Here is a 22,916-nt window from a genome sequence, read left to right as displayed (position 1 = left end):
CTGCCTTCCAGAAGTCGTTAGCAGCACTCCTCGGCCAAGAACCAGGGGAAGGACTTGTAGAGAGAAGGTACAGAAGCCAAGAAAGGAAATTATTTGATTGACTAGAGCTTAAAGCCTAGTCGCGATTGACTACTTGTGATTGGGCGACCTTAGGTTTCAATTTTGTAACCCTCCAGGCTCACATTTTGGTTTGCTTATGTCAACTGCCCCGATGTTAGGGCCCCCTCAGTCCAGTGGTCTCCTTGTTTAATTAATTTGGCAGAAGTTATCTAGAAGTTCCCATTGTGGCTCAGAAGGTTAAGAACCTGACAGAGTGTCTGTGTGGATGCAGGTTTGATCCCTGGCCTCGCTCAGTGGGTTAAGAATCCAGCATTGCAGTGAGCTGTGGTATAAGTTCCAGGTGCGGCTCAGATCCTACATTGCTGTGGCTGTGGTGAAGGCCGGCAGCTATAGTTCTGATTCAACCCCTAGCCCACGAACTTCCCTATGCTGCAGGTGCAGCCCAAAAAAGAAAAAAAAAAAAAAAAGAAGAAGAAGAAGAAGTTATCTATAGTAACTATCTATAGTACGATTATGGAGAGGAACCAGGTTCTGCAAATTTGTGGACCAAAAGATGCTTAATTAGGAAGGAATTCCCCTAGGATGACTGGTCTAGTACTTTAGGAGGTAATACCTCCTTTTGTTGTTTTATTTGTTTTGGTTTGGTTTTGGCTGTGGCTGTGACATACAGAAGCTCCTGGGCCAGGGATCCAACTTGCACCACAGCAGTGACAACGCCAGATCCATCCTTAACCCTCTGAGCCACCAAGGAACTCTAGACCACCCCCATTCTATTCTTTTATTTTATTTTTCGCCTTTTGTCTTTTTAGGGCCACACCCGTGGCATGTGGAGGTTCCCAGGCTAAGGGTCATGTCAGAGTTTTATCTGCCCACATACACCACAGCCACAGCAACGTGGGATCCAAGCCACATCTGCGACCTACACCACAATTCATGGCAACACCGGATCCTTAACCCACTGAGCAAGGTCATGGATTGAACCCAAGTCCTCATGGACACTAGCTGGGTTGATTAACCACTGAGCCATGACAGGAACTCCAGGTCACCCCGATTTCAAATTGAGAAGCAGAGCCATGAATTCCCCTGCTGGTGGCTGTAATGCCCTAGTCCATCAAATAGCTACTTATCAGCTCTTTAGGCCCCTCACTCTTTAGCATCACTCCCAAGATGCAGGAACCACACAGGAGCCTCACTAGTGAACCTTGATGCCGGCCCAAGACCACCAGTGGTTCTCCAGAGCTACTGCTGACATCTGGGTGTGCAGACACTGCCGTACTGTCACTGAGGATCACTTAGTCATGGGAATGGAAACTGCTCTGACTAGAACATTCTCAGCATGATTATTGAAAGGACACAGAAGCATCTCATGGAAGCACGACAAGGCCCTTTGGGGGCAGCAATGAGAATGGAACATGTGGGACCCACAGTTTCGAGCATCTTTGCCCTGGCCCTCTCCTGGGCCTCTAGGTCCTTGTGTCCCTCTGTCCCTTTACGGGCTGTGTCCTTCCCCTCTCTCTCAGTGACCTCTTATTTTGCTCATGCATCTCCTCCCACTCAGCCCCTTGTGGCCAGCCTCAAAGGATGGCCACCTCTGTGAGTGAACATCAGACTTCTATGCTTGCAAACCCCCTTAGAAGGAGTTTGAAATTTATGTACCACTTCACACGTTTGTTTGTTGGCGTCCAAAACATTTCAGAATTTTTCATCACATCACACGTTGAAATAGATGCCGAGAATGCAATGCCTGATGTATTATCAGTTTTGGCATTTTAATAAGCTGGCCAGTGGAATCAAAATATAATTCCACAGCCATTTGATTCCCACCAGCATTCGTGTACAAAGCATGTGAATAAGCTTTTTTAAAAAACAGACTTTTTTGGAGTTCCCATTGTGGTGCAGCAGAAACAAACCCAACTAGGAACCATGAGGTTGCGGGTTTGATCTCTGGCCTTGCTCATTGGGTTAAGGATCCGGCGTTGCTGTGAGCTGTGGTATAGGTTGCAGATGTGGCTCAGATCCTGTGTGCCTGTGGCTCTGGTGCAGGCTGGCAGCTGCAGTTCTGATGTGACCTGTAGCCTGGGAACCTCCATAGGTAGGTCGCCCTAGAAAGCAAAAAAATTAAAAAATAATAATAAGAAGAAAAACAGACTTTTTTTAAGAGCAGTTTTAGGTTCACAGTGTAGGGGAGTAGAGGTGGGGGCAGAGCAGGGGGTCAGGACAGAGGCTCCTCTGGCCCAGGTGGTGCTGCCTCTCTGGGACACTGGGTTAGGGCAGTAGTAGAGCCTTACTGACCTTGTTAGAGCAACTCTACTAAAGAAGCAGCTGAGTTCCTCTTAGTTTCTCAGTCTGGTTGGCATTAGGAAAGTTCCTCTTCCTGTTTGACTGTCGTCACAGGGTGGTCTGCTCGTCCAAAAGAAGCGGCAGATGTTCAAATGAAACTCAGCCGTAACATGAAGGGTATTGTTTTCCCAGCTGTGCTGACACCAGTGACATCACCCAAAACCAGAGGAGAGGTGTGAGGCCCGAGGTCTGTGTCTGCAGAGGAAGGCACACTCTGGTATTAACACTGGCCACTCTTCCTGCTGGCAGCCTGAAGAATCCCCTTTTCAGAGGAGGGATTGGGGAAATAAATTAACGTGAGGTCGCTGCGACCATGTTATTTTTATGTTCCCGGAGTTCCCATTGTGGCTCAGCAGTAGTGAACCCAGCTAGTACCCATGAGGATGTAGGTTCAATCCCTGACCCTGCTCAGTGGGTTAAGGATCCAGCATTGCCATGAGCTCTGGTGTAGGTCGAAGACACGGCTTGGATTTGGTGTTGCTGTGGCTGTGATGTAGGCCAGCAGCTATAGCTCTGATTGGACGCCTAGCCTGGGAACTTCCATAGCTGTGGGTGCAGCCCCAAAAAGACCAAAAAAAAAAAAAAAATTGTTTCTGACTTCAAAATATCAATTTATTAGGAAAAGAGTTGAAAAATAAAAGGAAATTTAAATCATCCATATCTCCACACTCCAACAATCATCCCTGTTGATATTTTAGGCAGTTCTCATTCCTTTGTTCTGTCCCTTTAACTGAAATGTGGTGGTGGTGGTCGTGGTTGATTGGGTTTCAACAATGAGGGCAGAGAGAGAACCACAACATCAGTCTTGCCCCAGGGAGAGGTGGCTGCCAGCCACCGTGGGAGGAAATGTCTTCACAGCATCTCCCCTTCTTTCCAACCTCTCCCACCAAGATCCATCTTTGACCTTCTGGGACCAGGTCCAACTGGGAGGAAAGTCATACAGACATCACATTTATGGGCTCCAGGATGGACTCCAGTTTTATTTTTTTAACTTTTACTTTTTTGGCCACACCCACAGTTAGGCAGAAGTTCCCAGGCCAGGGATTGAACCCACACCACAGCAGTGACAATGCCCGATCCTTAACCCACCAAGCTGCCAGGAAACTCCTGGACAGTAGTTCCAGGAGTTTTAAAAGAAGTCTGCTTTTGACTTCGGTGCCCCAGATGCTCTTAGCAGCCATTGTGGTTGTGTGTCTTAGGGTTGGTGGCATGAACACAACCTCAGGATCCCAGGGTCTTATAGCAACAGGTATTTCCTCTGTCCTGGGCCTGCAGGTCATCTGCTCATGGGTCCAGAATGAGTGTCAGATTCAGGTAGTCCCACATGTCTCTTACCGTCTTCAGCCAACAGCTACTTGGGACACACACTCCTCCTGGGGAAAGACAAGCATGCCAGAGAATGAGTGGAAACCCACAATGCTGCCTTTCATGTCCTCTGCTCAGATGGAGGCACTGTCCCTCCCCCAACATTCAATTGGTCAAGCAAGCCGCATAGCCAGACCCAACATAAGAGGGCAAGGAAACAGGCTCTGGTCTCTCTAGGGGGAGGCCCTGCACAGTCACCAAACAATGTGCATTGGTATATTCTGACACAGGGAGGAGGAGAAATTGGGGGCGATAGTCTGGTCTTCACGTGTGCTCCAGCTCCAGCCAGGCTCATAGTTCATGGGTGGTCCAGAGATACCTAGTATTTTTTTAAATTGAAATATAGTTAATTTACAATGTTGTGTTAGTTTCAGATGTACAGCAGAGAGACTCAGTTATACATGTACATATATTCTTTTTTAGATGTTTTTCCATATGTTATTTTGAGACACCGAGTATAGGTCCCTGTGCTATATACAATAGGTCCTTGTTGTTTATGTACTTTATATACAGTAGTGTGTATATATTAATCTTCAACTCCTAATTTATCATTCCTTCTTTTCTTCTTTAATAAACATGAGTTTGTTTTCCATGTCTCTGAGTTTATTTCTGTTTTGTAAATGAGTCCATTTGTATGTATTTGTGTTTCTCTGTCTGACTTACTTTACTTGGTGTGATAATCTCTAGGTCCATCCATGTTGCTGCAGATGGCATTATTTCATTCTTTTTTATGACTGAGTATTATTCCATTGTGTGTGTGTGTGTGTGTGTGTGTGTGTGTGTGTGTGTAGATACCCACACCACGTCTTCTCTATCCATTAATCTGTCAATGGACATTTAGGTTGCTTCAAAGATACCCAGTGTTTAACTACCTCCGGACCTTTGTATATGCTTTTCCTCCTGCCCAGAATGCACTCTTTATTTTTTTTTCCCCTGTCTGCATATGAACGTCATCCAACACAAGTTCAAACTTTGACCTCCTCTGTAAAGTCTTCCTTGATCATCTCAGCCCACAGTAATTTCTCCCTCTCTGAAAACCTGTAGAACTGGGCTCACTTTGGATGTGTGCGGTGTCTTATATAGCGCTCCCATCTATAGACATATAACCATCTACTCATATTTATCTTTTCAATGTGATAGAAAGAGACTTAGGAACAGGGTTATTTCAGGAGTTCCCATTGTTGCACAGTGGTAATGAACCCTACTAGTATCCATGAAGACACAGGTTTGATCCCTGGCCTCGCTCAGTGGGGAAAGGATCTGGTATTGCCATGAGCTGTGGTGTAGGTCGCAGACATGGCTCAGATCTGGCGTTGCTGTGACTGTGGTGTAGGCCGGCAGCTGTAGCTCTGATTTGACCCCTAGCCTGGGAACCTCCATAGGCCACAGATGAGGCCCTAAAAGACTTAAAAAAAAAAAACAAAAACGAAAAAACAGGGTTATTTTACATGTAAAGGGTACCCGCAAATATTTATTCATGGGCTGATAAATGTTTGCTTGATTTATTCTTTATTCCAAAAAAGTGATATTAAAAATGTAACAGATTTGCTGTTTCTTTCCTATCCAGCTGCCCCCAAATCTTGCATTTTCAGAAGCTGTGAGAAAAAGCAGCAAGCTGTAACTGAAAGTCTCATTTCCCAATTTAAAGTTCCTTATTTTTTCAGCTCAGATTGCCATAAACTTTTGAATTGTGCTGCTTGCTACAGAACTTGCCCGGATTCTCACCCAAGAACAATCAATACTTTCTAAGGATTGCCCTGTGTGACCTCCAGCTTGGATTTTTCTTTGTGGGTTTTGTACTTTCACTAAAACAAAAACACAGTGTAGCACTATCACTTGGAAGGGGGGGAAAAGGGCATTCAGAAGCTTAAAAAACGGAGAAGGGTCTCAGAGAAGACACACTGCATCCTAAGCTTTCAGGGTACCCTCCTTAAACGAGACCCTTCATAGTTTAGAAAGGCTCTTCCCTCGTCTGTCCTGCAGAGGGTGACACGTGCCCTCCTTCACCCAGACTGATGAAAGAAAGGCACATGCCATGGAGTCCTCCTCATGTCTCATGTTCTCTGTCCATTCTTTCAACTCATACAGGATCACGTTTTCCAAGGGCCCTCAAGCAAGTGTGCTTGCTAGTAACACACTCTGCTCTCACTCTTAGGACTAGGTCGTCTAATTCTTCTTCATTTTGGTACAATACACATACATAGAATTTACCATTTTAATTAATTTTTAAGTGTGCAGTTCATTGTGTCAAGGCCATCCACAGTGTCATACTGGGGTCTTTCCTATAGTATTTAGAGCATTTTAATGCTGAGAAAACTCAAGGCTCTGGCACTGATTGACCCTGGACAAATCACATAATCCTTGTTTCCGTACTTGTGAAATAGCAATCATACCAACACTGTGGGGATCTTGTAAGGATGAAGTGAAATGCATACCAGTGAGGCCTTGGCGTATAGTTCTGGCAGATGGTATATGTTACATGTTACAGTTAGTCACAGTCCATAAGCCAAACAATTAAAATTAGAATCATTTCCAAACCCTATAACAATCACTCTAACTCACAATATACTGTCCATTCAAATAACATGTAAAAGTTTGTCTTTAAAAATACATTAAAAGGGAGTTCCCGTCGTGGCGCAGTGGTTAACGAATCCGACTAGGAACCATGAGGTTGCGGGTTCGATCCCTGCCCTTGCTCAGTGGGTTAACGATCCGGTGTTGCTGTGAGCTGTGGTGTAGGTTGCAGACGCGGCTCGGATCCCGCGTTGCTGTGGCTCTGGCGTAGGCCGGCGGCTACAGCTCCGATTCGACCCCTAGCCTGGGAACCTCCGTATGCCGCGGGAGCAGCCCAAGAAATGGCAAAAAGACAAAAAAATATGTATATATACATTAAAAGGTAATCCTAATTATCACAACCTCATAAATCAACTATACTTCAAGAAAACTTAAAAAAAAAAAATTAAAGGATAATCCAGGAGTTCCCGTTGTGGTTCAGTGGTTAACGAATCCGACTAGGAACCATGAGGTTGCGGTTCGATCCCTGGCCTTGCTCAGTGGGTTAAGGATCCAGCGTTGCCATGAGCTGTGGTGTAGGTCGCAGGCACAGCTTGGATCCCACATTGCTGTGGCTCTGGAGTAGGCCAGCGGCTACAGCTCTGATTGGACCCCTAGCCTGGGAATCTCCATATGCCATGGGAGCAGCCCAAGAAACGGCAAAAAAAAGACAAAAAAAAAAAAAAAAAGATAATCCAGTAAGGAGTTTCCACTGTGGCACAGTGGGTTAAGATCCAACTGCAGTGGCAGCATAGGTTGCATCTGCAGCTCGGATTCAATCCCTGGTCCAGGAATTTCTATATGCTCTGGGTGTGGCCATTTAAAAAAAAACATAATCGATTAAGAATTATGGAAGGAATTATAGTGGATTCATTTCCCCACTTTATGCATTGTTTCTAGGAGATCTAATTATGCAAATTTTGTTTGTCTGTAGTTTGCTTCCTCTCTGTCTAGTACACTCTGTTCTCAAAGTTCAGTGTAAGTAAAAGTCATCCAGGAAGCATGTTGGAATGCAGATTTCCAGGCCCCGCCCTGAGATTCCAGCTCAGTAGGTTGGGAGCCCAGGGACATGCATTTTACGGAGCGTCGAGATGGTCACACCTGAGAAACACTCCCATGGTGTAAATAAACATGCCTATCTAGACTCAGGAGCGTCCTAAATTTAGTCACTACACTCCCTGGGTGTATGTTCTAGTTTTAATACATTTTTTTCAGGCATTATTTTCCTTACTTTAACTATGGCAGCGGTCGCTCAGAATCATTTTGTGTATGGATACTTCCCTGTACTGGTTCTGTAAAAATTAGTCCTTAGACACTCATGATTTTCTGGAAACATGCATTAAGCATTTAGTTTCAGCTTCGTCACTGATACTAGGTATTTAAAAGGTATGATGCATGGATTCATACAAACCCCTCTTGGAGACCAGGCTCCCATCTGCAAGTGCTTTTCATCCATGATCTTCCTTGTCTTTGTTAAGCTGGCTGTCATTCCAGGAATGCCCTTTCTGCTTCTCTCTGTCCTTAGGTTGTCAAGTTGCAAATTCCGTTATGATTGATCCATGCAGCTTTTTGCTTTTTATAAATTAAAATTTTTTTAATTTTTATGTAATTTTTACTTCCCATTTGCAGTTATTACAAAATATTGGCTATTTTCCCCATGTTGTCTGATACACCCTTGAACTGATCTTACACCCAGTGGTTTGTACCTCCCACTCCCACACCCCTAGGCTGCCCCTCCCCTACCACAGGGAACCACTAGTTTGTTCTCTATATATGTGAGTCTGCTTCTTTTTGTTATATTCACTTGTTTATTGTATTTTTTAGATGCCACAAATAAGTGATATCAGACAGTATTTGTCTTTGACTTATTTCACTTAGCATAATGCTGTCCAAGTCCATCCATGTTGCTGCAAATATAATCTTTTTGATGGCTGAGTGGTATTCCATTGTGTATATGTATCTTTATCGTTCATCTGTCGATGGACATTTAGGTTGCTTCCATGTCTTGGCAATTATAAATAACACTGTTGTGAACATCAGGATGCATGTATCATTTCAAATTAGTGTTTTTTGGTTTTTTTTGGATATGTACCCAGGAACAGAGTGGCCAGTGAACCACAGTTTTGTTTTGTTTTGGTTTAGTTTTTGCTTTTTAGTTTTTAAACTTTTTAGAATCTCTGGTCCCCAGGGCCTTAGGATCCTACCTGGTGATCAAAAGCAGGGGACATGAGCTCCACCATCCTGCAGTTCCAGGCTCTTTCAAGGGCATCGGGGTTACCCAGTTTCCAACACTGGATGATGGAATTGAACAGTCAAATGACATTGTATTCCCTGCTGGTGTTTTTCTCTCTTTTGTTTGCTTCCTCATGGATTGGGCACTATGGGAAGAAGGGAAGATGTTTCTTCTGGCCAGTGATGCAGTGTCAGCAGCCCATAAGCACCCTCATAAGCACTTGGTTGACAGAGACCATACGCTATGGTCCCCAGTTTATTGCATACACGTACATGTCCTCTGTCCAGCAAGACCGTGAGTTCTGTGCAGTGGCTGCCGTGGTAATGAACACTTGCTGATCTGATCTTTACTGTCTTATCTAGAACTTTTACTTAGACAACAAAGGGAAGAAAGAAAGCAAGGAGACAAATGAGAAAATGAATGCGAAGAACAAGGAATCTTTACTGGAGGTAAGTTTAATTTTGCAGAGAAGGATGTTACCTCTCTCTGTTTTTAAGTTATTTGCTTCTCAGAACGATGGGCAATTCTGAGACACGCTGATATTTTAACTTAGAGTTTTAAAGGCACATTGTTGGAAACCAGCTGTGATGGAAAAAATAAAAATCATTGAAAATAAAAGAAAGAAAATCACATTATTGGGAGTTCCCCCTTGTGGCTCAGTGGTAACGAACCTGACTAGTACCCATGAGGCTGCGGGTTCAACCTCTGGCCTCGCTCAGTGGGTTAAGGATCCGGTGTTGCCGCAAGCTGCGGTGTAGGTTGCAGATGTGGCTTAGATCTGGCATTGCTGTGGCCGTGGCAGCTGTAGCTCCAATTTGACCCCTAGCCTGGGAACTTCCAAATGCTGCAGGTGCGGCCATAAAAAGAAAAAAAAAAAAAAAGAAGAATGAAGTAAAATCACATTATTACTAAATTAGAGCCATTTAATTTCTTGGTTCTTGGAGTCAGTTGATTAAAAGTATGGCTTTGAACAGTCTATTTTACTCTTCGTGGAATTGGCTTGGTAATTCTTGACTGAAAGACATGAATCCCCATAAAACTCATCGCTCCATATATTTCATTTCTTAAGTGCTCCACAGGAGTCAAACCGAAGGATTTCCTAGTTTTCTTTGCAGTGAATTCTAAGATGCCTTCCAGCAGCCAGGTGTGGTAGAAAGTGTGAGATTGGAGTTGAGAGATCCAATCTGAGGTGGCTCTGCCTGTTGAAGTTCATGTGTTACTGGGCAAGTCCGAGAACCTTGGTTTCCTGTATCATATTGAAATTTTTTTTTTTTTTTTTTTGGCGGAGGCATGCATCAGCTTGATGTAGGATCTCAGTTCCCAGACCAGGGATTGAACCCAGGCCATAGCAGTGAAAGCACCAAGTGCTAACCCCTAGACCACCAGGGAACTCCCCTGCATTGTAGTGAATGATTACAAGGATGTAGGGAAGAAGGGGAAACACAGCATGTAAACCATTGTACAGATGTCTGCCATTATCACCCCTGGCATGTTCCATAAGTTAATTTGCCAGTTGATTTTTTGAAACTTATGAGTTTTCACATAGCAACTCGGGATCTCATTAACCACTGAGCCAGGACAGGAATTCCGAATATAAGAGATTATTGCTAAAACAACTAATACCAGCTAAATTTGGGGGGAACCAGGAAAAATGTGAACAAAGATGTGTCCCAGCTCCACTACAAGTAAATCTACTTAGAGGGTGTAAAATTAGAATACTCTCCTTTTATGGGACTGAATGAAAAGAGGTTGAGAGTTATACAAAGAAGAATCAGGAGTTCCCGTCATGGCTCAGAGCATCCATGAGGACGCCGGTTCAAGCCCTGGCCTCACTCAGTGGGTTAAGGATCCATTGCCATGAGCTGTGGTGTAGGTTGCAGACGCAGCTTGGATCCTGCTTTGCTGTGCTGTGGTGTAGGCCAACAGCTATAGCTCTGATTTGACCCCTGTCCTGGGAACCTCCATATGCTATGGGCGTGGCCCTAAAAAAAAAAAAAAAAAAAAAAAAACAGAAAAATCAAAAATAAATTTGAGTATTTGAACTACAAGATAGAATAATATGTAATTACATCACATTGTGTTTTAAATATATTAAGAATTATGTAATGCTATGCAAGTTTTGACTTTTGACAACCTGCACCTAGAAAATATAGGTGCTTTTCTACAATATTAATAACTGCTCTCTGTCACTCTCCTTTTCTGATACCACAATATTAATAACTGCTCTCTTCATTCTTTGATAAGAAACTGTCCCCCAAAAAGGAAATCTTGCCATTTTTGATGAAATGGATGGAGCTTAAGGTCTAAATGAAATCAATTAGAGAGGTGTGTTGTAAAAGTAAGCAGTAAGTAAAGTCTGTTTCTGTTATTTTATTATTTTATTATATTATATGACAAAAACAATATTAGACGACAATCGTATCTCAATTTGGGTCTTTTTGGGGGTTTTTGGTTTTTGCTTTTTTGGTCTTTTTAAGGCCACACCTGCAGCATATGAAGGTTCCCAGGCTAGGGGTTAAATCAGAGGGGCAGCCGCAGGCCTACACCACAGCCACAGCAACGCGAGATCCAAGCCGAAGGTCAACGTCATAGCAGAGCAACGTCACATACTTAACCCACTGACTGAGGCCAAGGATTGAACCCATATCCTCAAAGATACTCATAGGGTTCGTTACCTCTGCACCACAGTGGAAGCACCCCCTAATCTCAGTTTGAAATAAAAGTATGCCAAAAGTGAAATATTAATGTTCACATAATTTCTGTATTAAATTAATTATATATTATCATTTTTCTGTTTACCAGCAGTGAAAGTCATGTTTTTATTTACAGGGAAAGAAATAAGTTTTCTATTTACTAACTTATAATAACAGAAATAGACTTTACTTGGAATTCCCATTGTGGCGCAGTGGTTAACGAATCTGACTAGGAACCATGAGGTTGCGGGTTCGATCCCTGGCCTTGCTCAGTGGGTTAAGGATTCAGCGTTGCCGTGAGCTGTGGTGTAGGTCGCAGACGTGGCTCAGATCCCGTGTTGCTGTGGCTCTGGCGTAGGCCAGCAGCTGCTGCTCCGATTTGACCCCTAGCCTTGGAACTTCCATATGCCACGGAGCAGCCCTAGAAAAGGCAAAAAGACCAAAAAAAGAAAAGAAATAAAGAAAAGAAATAGACTTTAGTTAATGCTTACTTTTACAAGACACCAAGATTCTACCCACAACCTTCCTGATGAAGTTGGGGCTGTCGTCATTCTAGTTTTGCATGTAAGGGAGCTGAGGTTTAGTGAATGTGCCTGTGGTCCCAAGCTAAGTGGTCCAGAAGCCTTGAAGTCCCAGTCGGAGCTGAGACTCAGCCACCATGGTGGTCTTCCTCTCTTTGGCCACTGGTTTGCGAGGTCAGTACACGCATTCAACCAGAGTTGTACACAAAACCATTTTTAGCTTGAAGGTTCGTGTGCCACAGTGTATTTAAACTTGAGCAAAAAGTGTGTTTTATCTTTTGTATGTTTCATATCGTCAAATCTCAATTTCAGGAGAGTTTCTGTGGAACATCCATCATTGTGCCAGAACTGGAAGGCGCTCTTTATTTGAAAGAAGACGGGAAGAAATCCTGGAAAAGGCGCTATTTTCTTTTACGAGCTTCCGGAATCTATTATGTCCCCAAAGGAAAAACAAAGGTCAGAAAGAAAAAAAAACACCCTTTCGCAAAAAGGCATTTCATGAATATGAAACTAAAGAGATCCTCGTGTGGTCATTTAAAAATACTGTCTTTGGGAGTTCCCGTCGTGGCGCAGTGGTTAACGAATCCGACTAGGAACCATGAGGTTGCAGGTTCGGTCCCTGCCCTTGCTCAGTGGGTCATGAGCTGTGGTGTAGGTTACAGACGCGGCTCGGATCCCGCGTTGTTGTGGCTCTGGCGTAGGCCGGTGGCTACAGCTCCGATTCAACCCCTAGCCTGGGAACCTCCATATGCCGCGGGAGCGGCCCAAGAAATAGCAACAACAACAACAACAACAACAAAAAGACAAAAAAGACCAAAAAAAAAAAAAAAAAAATACTGTCTTTGGACCATGAGACTCATGTCACTACAAGGTTTATACAGATACATGTCCTATCAAGACAGAATTACAGGAATCCTTCTGAATCTTTCCATTGAAAGATGAAGAATTTTATCCATTTTAAAGTCAGGTTTCAGAAATTACGGCCAAAACCCCTTTTTAGAGATGAATTTGTTTCTTTACCTACTGATTTTTGAGGACTTTTTTTACTCTATCTTGTAGTCGTTACAATAAAACTTCTTTTAACTGGAATCATAGAGGTGTTAGAAGGCTTGATAGATTTTCATCTAGATTTTAGCCTTTATAACTTGAATATTTAAATTGTTCTCAGAAGTGTACTATGTGCATTACCCTCCCTAATTTAGCAGAGTATCTGAGATACCATTTCACTTCTATCTGGCGATTTAGGGTTATTGCCACACATCTACAAGCACATAGTCAATTTGTCTTCTTTGAAATGTAATTTTAACTCTCATTCTGACTCTTAGCTTTTTTCTAAGACCTTTCTTAGAGGATGGCCATTTCCATCTTTTGCTCACCTTTAAAAGGCTGTAGGCTATCTCTCTGTATCTGGAGAGGAAGCCAAAACATTTTGCTCTCGCTGTTGAATCCAGGGCACCACCCGATGGCATATTTTTTAATTGCAGGCTGTTCCTAATTAGGCCTGACCCACAATCCCTTGCAGTGAAGTCTTGATAACTAGCCAGGACTGTTCCCACTAGTTAGAAGACCTTTAATCCCTATAGAATGCAGGAGAGAATTATGGGAAACTCTTGGTCCAGAGCAGATATGACTCCTACTTCCTCAAAGTCTTAGAGCTGATGCTTTCCCACCTGTGCTGTCTACATGCTGGTCCCGCACACTGGGGACATAGCAGTTGACCCACAAATCATTTGTTTTATTTTAGAAATGTATGTCTTTCTGAGTTCCCGCATAGTGGGTTAAGGATCCAGCATTGTCTTGCAGTGGCTCAGGTCCAAACCCCAGTCCAGCACAGTGGGTTAAGAATCAGGTGTTGCCGCATTTGTGGCAAAGGTTGCAGCTGCGGTTCAGATTTGATCCTGGTCTGGTAACTTCCATATGCCAAGGGTGCAGCCTCCCACTCCCACAATGTATGTCTTTGGCATTTACATATAAATAAGACATATGAATAAGCCATCACAAACAGCATACTCAGTGACAAAAATTAGAAGCATTCATAGTGGAGTTGGACAGTGATTCTTTCTGTTTCTGCTCTCATTAACACTGTCATGGAAGAAATAGCCAGGAAGTCAAGAAAAAGAATAGCAAGTGTAATTACTGGAAAAGAAGAGGCAAAAATCTCTTTATTTGTAGTTGACATGATTGTCTACCAGACAATAAGACACTTGACTAAAAAACTTAATAGTTTGGTCCCAATGGACTAAACATAACCAAATAAGAAATTGTTCTTGGAGTTCCCTGGTGGCTTTATGTAAAGGATCTGGCACTGTAATTCCTGTGGCTTGGGTCACTGCTGCGGCGAATGTTCAGTCCCTGGCCCAGGAACTCCGACATGCCACAAGCACAGCCAAAAAAAAAGAAATTTTCTTTATACAAACAGTATCCGAATTAAGTATAATGCAAAAGATCTCATACATTGCAGGAACAAAAATATAAATAAAAATACCTAACAGGAGTTCCCGTCGTGGCGCAGTGGTTAATGAATCCAACTAGGAACCATGAGATTGTGGGTTCGATCCCTGGCCTCACTCAGTGGGTTAAGGATCCGGCGTTGCCATGAGCTATGGTATATAGGTCACAGATGTGGCTCGGATCCCGCATTGCTATGGCTCTGGGGTAGGCCGGTGGCTACAGGTCCGATTAGACCCCTAGCCTGGGAACCTTCATGTGCCACAGAAGTGGCCCTAGAAAAGGCAAAAAGACAAAAAAAAAAAAAACTAACAATAAACTTAGTGAGAAATGTTCAAGATCTATATGGCATAAAATATAAGATTTAATAAAGGAAATGAATTAGAACTGAATAAATAGAAATGTACCATGTTGCTAGATGAAAAGATATTAATTATCCCCCTTATTTTTCTATATATTCTATTCCAGGAAAAAATTTCAATAGGATTCTTTCTACTTGAAATTCAAAAACTGATTCTAAATTCATCAGAGAAAGATACTGTTCCAAAATAGACACACAGAAAACTTATGAAGAACACTAGCGTAAAACTTTTCCTCCCAGATATCAAAACATTAGGCAAAAACAATCCAAGAAGAGAAAACAGGTCAATAGAGAGCCGTCTAATATTATGAAAGAAATTAAAGTGAGTGTTTTTATAGAAGTAGAGAATGAAAGTGATACACAACAGATTGTGTTGAAATAATTGTATATCCATTTGGAAAAAAGTTTTCTACTCCATACCACGTTCGAAAAAAATTTTTTCTTTTTATGGCCACACCTATGACCTATGGAAGTTCCCAGGCTAGGGGTTAAATTGGAGCAGCAGCTGCTGGCCTATGCCGCAGCCACACTACACTGGATCCAAGCCGTATGCTCGACTTCTGCCGCAGCTTGTGGCAACACCAGATCCTTAAGCCACTGAGCGCAACCAGGTTCAAACCCACATCCTCAGGGAGACTATGCTGGGTTCTTAACCCACAGAGCCACAATGGAAATTCCTATGTTCCAGATTAAATCTCAGGTTGATTAAATATATTTGGAAAAATTGTAACAGTGCAAGAAAATATAGGTCAGTATTTTCATAATCTGGCAGTAGGGAAACCTTCCTAAGCAAGAGTAAAAACTCAAAATTATAACAGAAAGTTAATAGCTTTGACTATATAAAATTGTGTTTAATTCCTCACGGCCAAAGACCCCAAACAGAAAGTAAAAGAGTAGCTCTCAAGTCAGTATATTTGCAGCATGTATAACCAAGTATGAATATCCATAAAACATGGACCTCAACAACTCATGAAGAAAAAGATAAACACACTCATAGAGAAATGGCAGTCCTTGCTAAGAAGTCACAAAAACAGAAAAATCAGTAGCCAGTGAATAATTAAAAAATTGCTCTATCTTACCAGTAATCCGGAAAACATAAATGAGTGAAATATTCCCCCTGGTGAGAGTGATAAAAGTAATATTGATCATATGCAAATTTCATCAAGAGTGGATAAGAAAAATGAGCACTCTTAGGCATAGACATTTGGAATGTAAGTCACATCAGGGGACAGTTTAGCAAGAGCTATGCAAATGTAAAAGGAAATATCCCTTCAAAGGTCAGCTCCATGTTTGGCAGTCTATCCCACAGAAATATTTGCTTATATGGACAGTATTTTTGTAATAGAAAAATGCTGAAATAACCTCTAGTCATCTAGAGTAGAATGGTTGAATAAATCATTACATCTATACAGTGGAATGCTCTGCAGCTATACAGTGAGTATATGTCTATGTATGTGGATATGTCTGCATATACATACGTATATAAATCTCAACAAAAACATCTGAAAGAATGTCTTCTCTGGAAGAGAGAGTGACATTAGGAAAAAGAGTGTTGATGGAAGATTTTTGTTCTATTATATGTGAAGTAATTTATTTTTAAAATGATGAGTATGTTTTATTTTTATAATTAAAAAAGACTAAAACTTTGAAAATCCAGAAAAAACATAAGAAAAAAGTACAACCAGGTATAAAGGAATAATTGTGCATTGAGATGTAGCAATTCCGTCCTTGTTTAAAAAGTCATTTACTCAGTAAAGAATTATAGAATGTGAGGGGGAAAAAGAGTATTAGAACAAATTTGTAATTGAAGTGTAACCAAATATGTAGATTAGAGGTTGCCATCTTCACAATGCATATTACACTTGGAGGAGAGGGTTCTGTTTCCATAGCAACACTGTCAGCCCTAAAGAGAAGGCATGAAAGGAATCTTTTCTCCGCAGGAAGAAGTGCATGAAGTGTGTGCTAATTTTCTGAGCATCAATTTTACCTCTCATTGTTCATTCTGAGGGAGACTTTCTTCTAAATGCCCAACCATAAAATCCATCACTGACTTAGAATGGCAAAATCCAAAATGAAATGTCTGACGAGGTGCTCAGTCACCTTGTCTGGACCGCATCAATAATGATGTCTCAAGGTCAAGGTCAACGAGTCGGCTTTGGGAGTCCACGTGCAAGTGCTGGAACAGCAGTATAATCTTTCAATCCATTTTTGGCCTGGGACACACTCTTTTGCCTTGCATGTACCCTTTCACTTCTTAAAATGTAGGCTTGGCTTTTAGAAAACTAAACATGCTTAAATAAATGACCTGAAATTCTGTGTTATCCTGCTGAAATGTAATCCTTTGTCATGCTATCAAAAACAAACTTGGAGGGTTAAGGATCCAGCATTGCCGTGAGCTGTGGTGTAGGTCGCAGATGCGGCTCGGATCCTGTGTTGCTGTGGCTGTGGCATAGGCCAGCAGCTACAGCTCCGATTCGACCCCTAGCCTGGGAACCTCCATATGCCTTAGGTACAGCCCTAAAAAAAAAATAAAATAAAAACAAACAAATAAACAAAACCTTGAAAAAATATTACCTGTCAACGAGGTTCAGGTTATTTTTTTCCTTCTCTTTCAGACATCTCGGGATCTGGCATGTTTTATACAGTTTGAAAACGTCAATATTTACTATGGGATTCAGTGTAAAATGAAATACAAAGCACCCACTGACTACTGCTTTGTTTTAAAGGTAGGTTATAAGAAGTCCTTTCTTTAGATCTGTAAGCAATTTGAGTCCATGTTTCCTTTGAAGAAAAAAAAAATGTTGGAGTTATTGCTGTGCCGCAAAAGGACTGAGGCATCTCTGCAGAGCCAGGGTGCAGTTTCTATCCCTGTCCTGGTACAGTGGGTTAAAGGATCCAGCATTGCCGAAGCTGTGATGTTGGTCACAACTGCAGCTAAGATATGATGCCTCACCCTGGAACTCCATACGCTGCAGGGTGGCCAAAAAAGAAAAAAAAAGTTAAAATTTTATAGAGTTTACTACAAGTATATCATAAGCTTTTTATTTTAAATCAAAATAGGAAAGAGGCAAACATTTCTACCAGTTCAGATCATTTCCTCCAAAGCCTGTTAATCTGAATCTAAAACTTTCAAGTCAAATCTATCTGAATTTCTTCCTTACTTTCTGAAAATGGAAGCTCTGCATTTTGAACAAATTCTATTTATAATTTTATGGACAAAACAATCACTTTTCAGTTCTTTCTGTATCAGATGCCTGCTCCATTGTAAGATATTTTTAGAAATTAGAAAGGTGACAAGATTGTCTAGAAAAATAAAGAACATACCAAAAATAGGGGGAAAAAGTCTTCTGAAAATAGCATCACTGGGCCTTAAAACTTTATTAAGGTGTATATTATGGAAAGGCAGTGTGTGTAATCATGTGTCTGATAAGGTTCAGATTAGCACCATATTTGGAAGGCTGGGCAGAGGTAACTTTTATCTGCCAAAGGGAACAACTGACTCCTGTGTGCAACTATTTATGCTGCTATTCTGGCCATGCCATTGCCTCCAGCACCATAAATTCATTTCCCATCATGGCCCCACACCAGAGAACATGGATTATCTCATTCCATTCGGCCCAGACGCAAGGCTGTATGCAGAATCTCTTTTTTTTCTACAAATATACTTAATGTTTTTAAGGGATTTGTTTGTTTGTTTTGCCTTTTAGGGTCGCACCCACGGCATATGGAGGTTCCCAGGCTAAGGGTTGAATTGGAGCTACAGCTGCCAGCCTACACCACAGCCACAGCAACACGGCAACCGAGCGGCATCTGCGACCTACACCACAGCTCACAGCAACGCCAGATCCTTAACCCACTGAGCAGGGCCAGGGATCAACACACAACCTCATGGTTCCTAGTCAGATTCATTTCCACTGCGCCATGACAGGAACTCTGCTTTTAAGTTATTTTTTAATGGAATTATCATTGCTCTACAATGTTTTGCAGTTACAGATGTACAATACAGTGATTCACAATTTTTAAAGTTTATACTCCATTTATAGTTATGGTAAAATATTGGCTCCCTTACCGTGTTGTATAATATATCCCTGCAGCGTATTTCATAGCTCATAGTTTGTACCTCTTAATTGCCTCCCCTGATATTGCCCCTCCCAGAAATTCCCCCAGAACTTCTTCTCGATGAGGGAGTCAGGGCTCCTCAGTTTCCATCTGGGATGGCAGTCAGGGGAGCAGGTGTTAAAATGAGACCAGGTTCCTGTAGGTCAATCACTAGCACCACCCCTCCAGAACGACGCCATAATCATGTTTCTGGAAATGCTCCCAGTTGGACTCCAGGTGTGCAGATGTACTCCTGGCAAAGCTGTCACCTCCCCCAAGGAAGTGGGTCAGTCTGTACTATAGGTTTATATCATTTCTGCAAATGACAGACAACACTTAACATTTGCATTCACAGAAAATGTATTCCTTGTCAAGGATCACGTCATTGGCGCTGATCACGCTATCCTTTCAGAGGTACCCACAGTCATATGCCATTGTCACACACCTGTTACTCCAGGAGTTGGGGATCTCCTAGACCCAACCATTCCCAAAACCCCCTTGGAGCACAGGCAGCCTGGCCATCCCCTTCTACTGCTCTCATTTGTCATTTTAAAATGCAGAAGTTTGGGCGTTCCCTTGCACCACAGCAGGTTAAGATCTGTGTTGTCACTGCAGCAGCTCGGGTCGCTGCTCTGGTGTGGGTTCAATCCGTGGCCCAGGAACATCCACATGCCAGGAGCGGGGCCCCAAAAAAGGATAGCAGTTTGAAGGAAATGCCTTTTCTTTCCTCTCTGAGAATTGTACGTGCAACTGTACGTGCAACTGAAGGAATTACTGCAAAGAGGTCTTATGTGCCACTGATCCAGTTTCTTCTTCATCTGCAGAACCAAGGTACATATCACAACCAGGATATTGATACTGGTCCCACACCCACCTCCTTCCCACTCCCATCCCCTCCTTATCCCCCACCTCTGGCCACCACTAAGCTGTTCTTTATTTCTATCCGTTTGAGAAAAAATGAGTCTTCTCAATGAAAAACAAAAGGCACAGGAGATGTGCTTCATGCAACCCTCAGAAGTCACTAAGAAATAATTTATAGAGACAGAATTTTTACTGTTTTTTTTTTTCTTTCTTTTTAGGGCCGCACCCGTGGCATATGGAGGTTCCCAGGCTAGGGGTCGAATCAGAGCCACCGTTGCCAGCATACACCACACCACAGCAACGCAGGATCCAAGCTGCGTCTGCAACCCATACCACAGCTCATGGCAATGCCACATCCTTAACCCACTGAGCAAGGCCAGGGATCACACCCACAACCTCATGGTCCTAGTCGAATTCGTTTCCACTGTGCCACGACAGGAACTCCTGTTACTGTTTTTTAAAAATTAGAATTTCCTCTCACTCAGATCAGTTGATGGGTTTTTCTTATAACTACACATGTAGTAAGTCTACAGAGCTCTGGACTGAGGTCTATACAGTCTATTTTTGTGATGTGTTTTCTTGGTCAAATATAATAATTGGGCTCAAGTAATCTTATTTAATAATTTTGACCCCTAAGTGGTCCGTCCCTACGTAGTGACCTGTTAGGTACTAGTTACTGTAATTATCAAATAACCATGGTGGAAATGACTGGCTTCATGGAAGACTCAGGATAATGTATGGTTTTCATTGAGACATTCATAGTCCTTTTTCCATCGCTGAACATCTACTTACATCAATAATAATAATAATAATAATAGCATTGTACTAGCTCATTCAGCCTGACACTCCCCCAGCAGTTCTCAACCAGGGTATTTTGCCACCCGGGCACATTTGGTAATGTCTCGAGACATTTTTTCTGTTTTGTCTTTTTGCGGCTGCACCTGCATTGTGAAAGTTTTCGGGCCATGAGGTCACATTGCCGCTGCAGCTGAGACCTACATCACAAGCATGGTGACACCGGATCCAAGCCACATCTTCGACCTATGCCACAGCTTGCAGCATTGCCGATCCTCAACCTACTGAGTGAGGCCAGGAATTGAACCCGCATCCTCATGGACACTATGTCAGGTTCTTAACCTTCTGAGCCACAATGGGAACTCCTGGATTCATTTTTGATTGTCATAACTTGGGGTTGGGGGGCTGTTAGTACTTGAATCTAGTGGATAGAGGCCAGGGGTATTGCTCAGTATCCTCCCGTGCACAGAGCAACCGCCACAGCAAAGGTTCATCTGCCCAAAAATGTCCGCAGTGCTGCCATTGAGAAACCCTGTCCTAGACAAACAGTAGCCCCAGGATAGTGGCTGTGAGGGGACTTAGCCCTCACATTCATCAATTGACTTGATTCAATGTCTCTTGAATGCTGGCTATTTGTTAGGAACTGTCCCAGGTGCTTGAATACAGAAGTGAACCAAGTATACACTAATTCCTGTCCTTGTGGAGTTTATGTTCAGTGGGAAAGAAATGACAACAGTAAAAATAATTATGTAGGAGTTCCCACTGTGGCACAGTGGGTTAAGAATCTGACTGCAGTGGCTCTGGTCGCTGTGGAGGCGTGGGTTTGATCCCCAGTCTGGGGCAGTGGCTTAAAGGATTCCGTCTCACCACACATGCAGCAGAGGTAGCAGCTGCAATTGGATTCAGACTCTAGCCTGGGAACTTCCATATGCTGCAGGTGCGGCTGTTAAAAAAAAAAAAGGAATGAAGGAATGTGATGCCAGGTAATGATAAGGCTGTGGATAACTGTGAGGCAGGGTAGATGCCAGAACTGCACCAGGGCCTCTTTGGATGATGCTCAGGGAAAGGCTCTGAGGCAGCGACATCTGACAAAAGATGTGAGTGGAGGGAGGGAGCAAATTTACCTGGGGAAAGAGCATGCCAGGACCCAGAACAGTAAATGCAAAAGCCCTGGGGTTGGGGCCTGTTTGAGTCAGAAGGAAGAAGAATATGCTGCCTGTTTCAGGTTCCTGCATCCCCTTGTCTGTTCCTGGCATAGAAAGGATTATGAGAACAATGACGAACACATGCATTACATCTATATTGCAGTGATTTAAGCGCTTTTCGTGTATTAACGCGTTTAATCCCTTTGTCAACCTTATAAGAGCCACAATTCTCCCTCATTTGTAGATGTAGAACCTGGGCAGAGAGACTCCTGGCCAGGAAGTGTGAGTCAGGATGAGAAGCCAGGGCAGGACTGGAGGGTTGGGGGTTGGCAGGTGTTAGGGGGCCCAGAGGCCATTCTCTTGGACACTGTTTGCTAGGATACAGACTCTCTTCTCTGCCTCACCCAGCCCCAACCACCAGCCCCCCTTGAACTGTGTCTACACTGTTTTCTGTCTGCCCCCATGGCCTTTGTTCACAATCCTAAGACCTGGGAAATTACCAAAACGGAGGTCCTCCTTTGCACGGAGGTATTCTCATGCACTGCATCTCTGCAGCCCTGCCCGCATCTCTTAGATAGGGAGAAGGCTTTGGAGAGAAGTTCTGAAATGCTGGTCAGTACAGGGTCGTGGGTGGCTGGTTAGAAATACACGTTCCAGGGCCCTGACCCATTGAATTGAAACGTTTAAGGATGGGGCCCAGAAATCTTAGTTTTTCCTAAGCACAGTCAAGTTTTGCCCTCACAGGATTAGAATGTGTCCTAACTGAAAGCGTCAACAGTTGGGGCTTATCAGCTGGTGATGAAATACCTTCAAATGAAAGCTGTCAGGAGTTCCCATTGTGGCTCAGCAGGTTAAGAACCCGACCAGTATCCATGAGGACTTGGGTTCAATCCCTGGCCTCACTCAGTGGGTTAAGGATCGGGCATTGCTGTGAGCCTTGGTTTAGGTCGCAGACAGGGCTTGGATCATGCGTTACTGAGGCTGTGGTGTAGGCCGGCAGCTGCAGCTCTCATTGGACCCCTAGCCTGGGAACTTCCATATGCCACAGGTGCAGCCCTATTAAAAAAAAAAAAAAAAAAAAAAAGCTGTCAGAAGGGAGTAAGGGTCCAAACCTATGGCAAGGGTCCGGAAGCCAGAGCAGGGATTTCCAGCAAGAGAAAGAAGAGACCCCAGAACTAGAGGTTCACAGGCTGAGAATTTAGACCCAGTGAGCAGGGTGGGAGCCTGATTTCTGGTGGGGACTTGCAGTTTGGAACTAGGTCCCCAAATCATGGGTTGAACTCTGTGACTCAGGACTCAGGTCATCCTGGACTGGACCAAGAATGGCGATGCTGAGGAGTTCCCGTCGTGGCGCAGTGGTTAACGAATCCGACTAGGAACCATGAGGTTTCGGGTTCGGTCCCTGCCCTTGCTCAGTGGGTTAATGATCCGGTGTTGCCGTGA

At 43.1% G+C, this 22,916-nt stretch overlaps 1 protein-coding gene across 1 annotated transcript in view; it reads left to right on the top strand.

Moving 5' to 3' along the window:
* The window catches only part of APBB1IP (amyloid beta precursor protein binding family B member 1 interacting protein), a 117,791-nt gene that overhangs the window by 73,817 nt on the left and 21,058 nt on the right, over nt 1-22,916 (top strand). The window contains exons 8-10 of the mRNA XM_003130751.6: nt 8,914-9,000; nt 12,078-12,221; nt 17,190-17,300. Of these exons, the coding sequence (XP_003130799.4) occupies nt 8,914-9,000; nt 12,078-12,221; nt 17,190-17,300 (342 nt within the window). The remainder of the gene's footprint in view (nt 1-8,913; nt 9,001-12,077; nt 12,222-17,189; nt 17,301-22,916) is intronic.

Source organism: Sus scrofa, chromosome 10 (genome assembly GCF_000003025.6).
Source record: "Sus scrofa isolate TJ Tabasco breed Duroc chromosome 10, Sscrofa11.1, whole genome shotgun sequence".
NCBI lineage: Eukaryota > Metazoa > Chordata > Mammalia > Artiodactyla > Suidae > Sus > Sus scrofa.
Note: the sequence above shows the minus strand (reverse complement) of the source record. Positions and strands in the feature narration are given on the sequence as shown.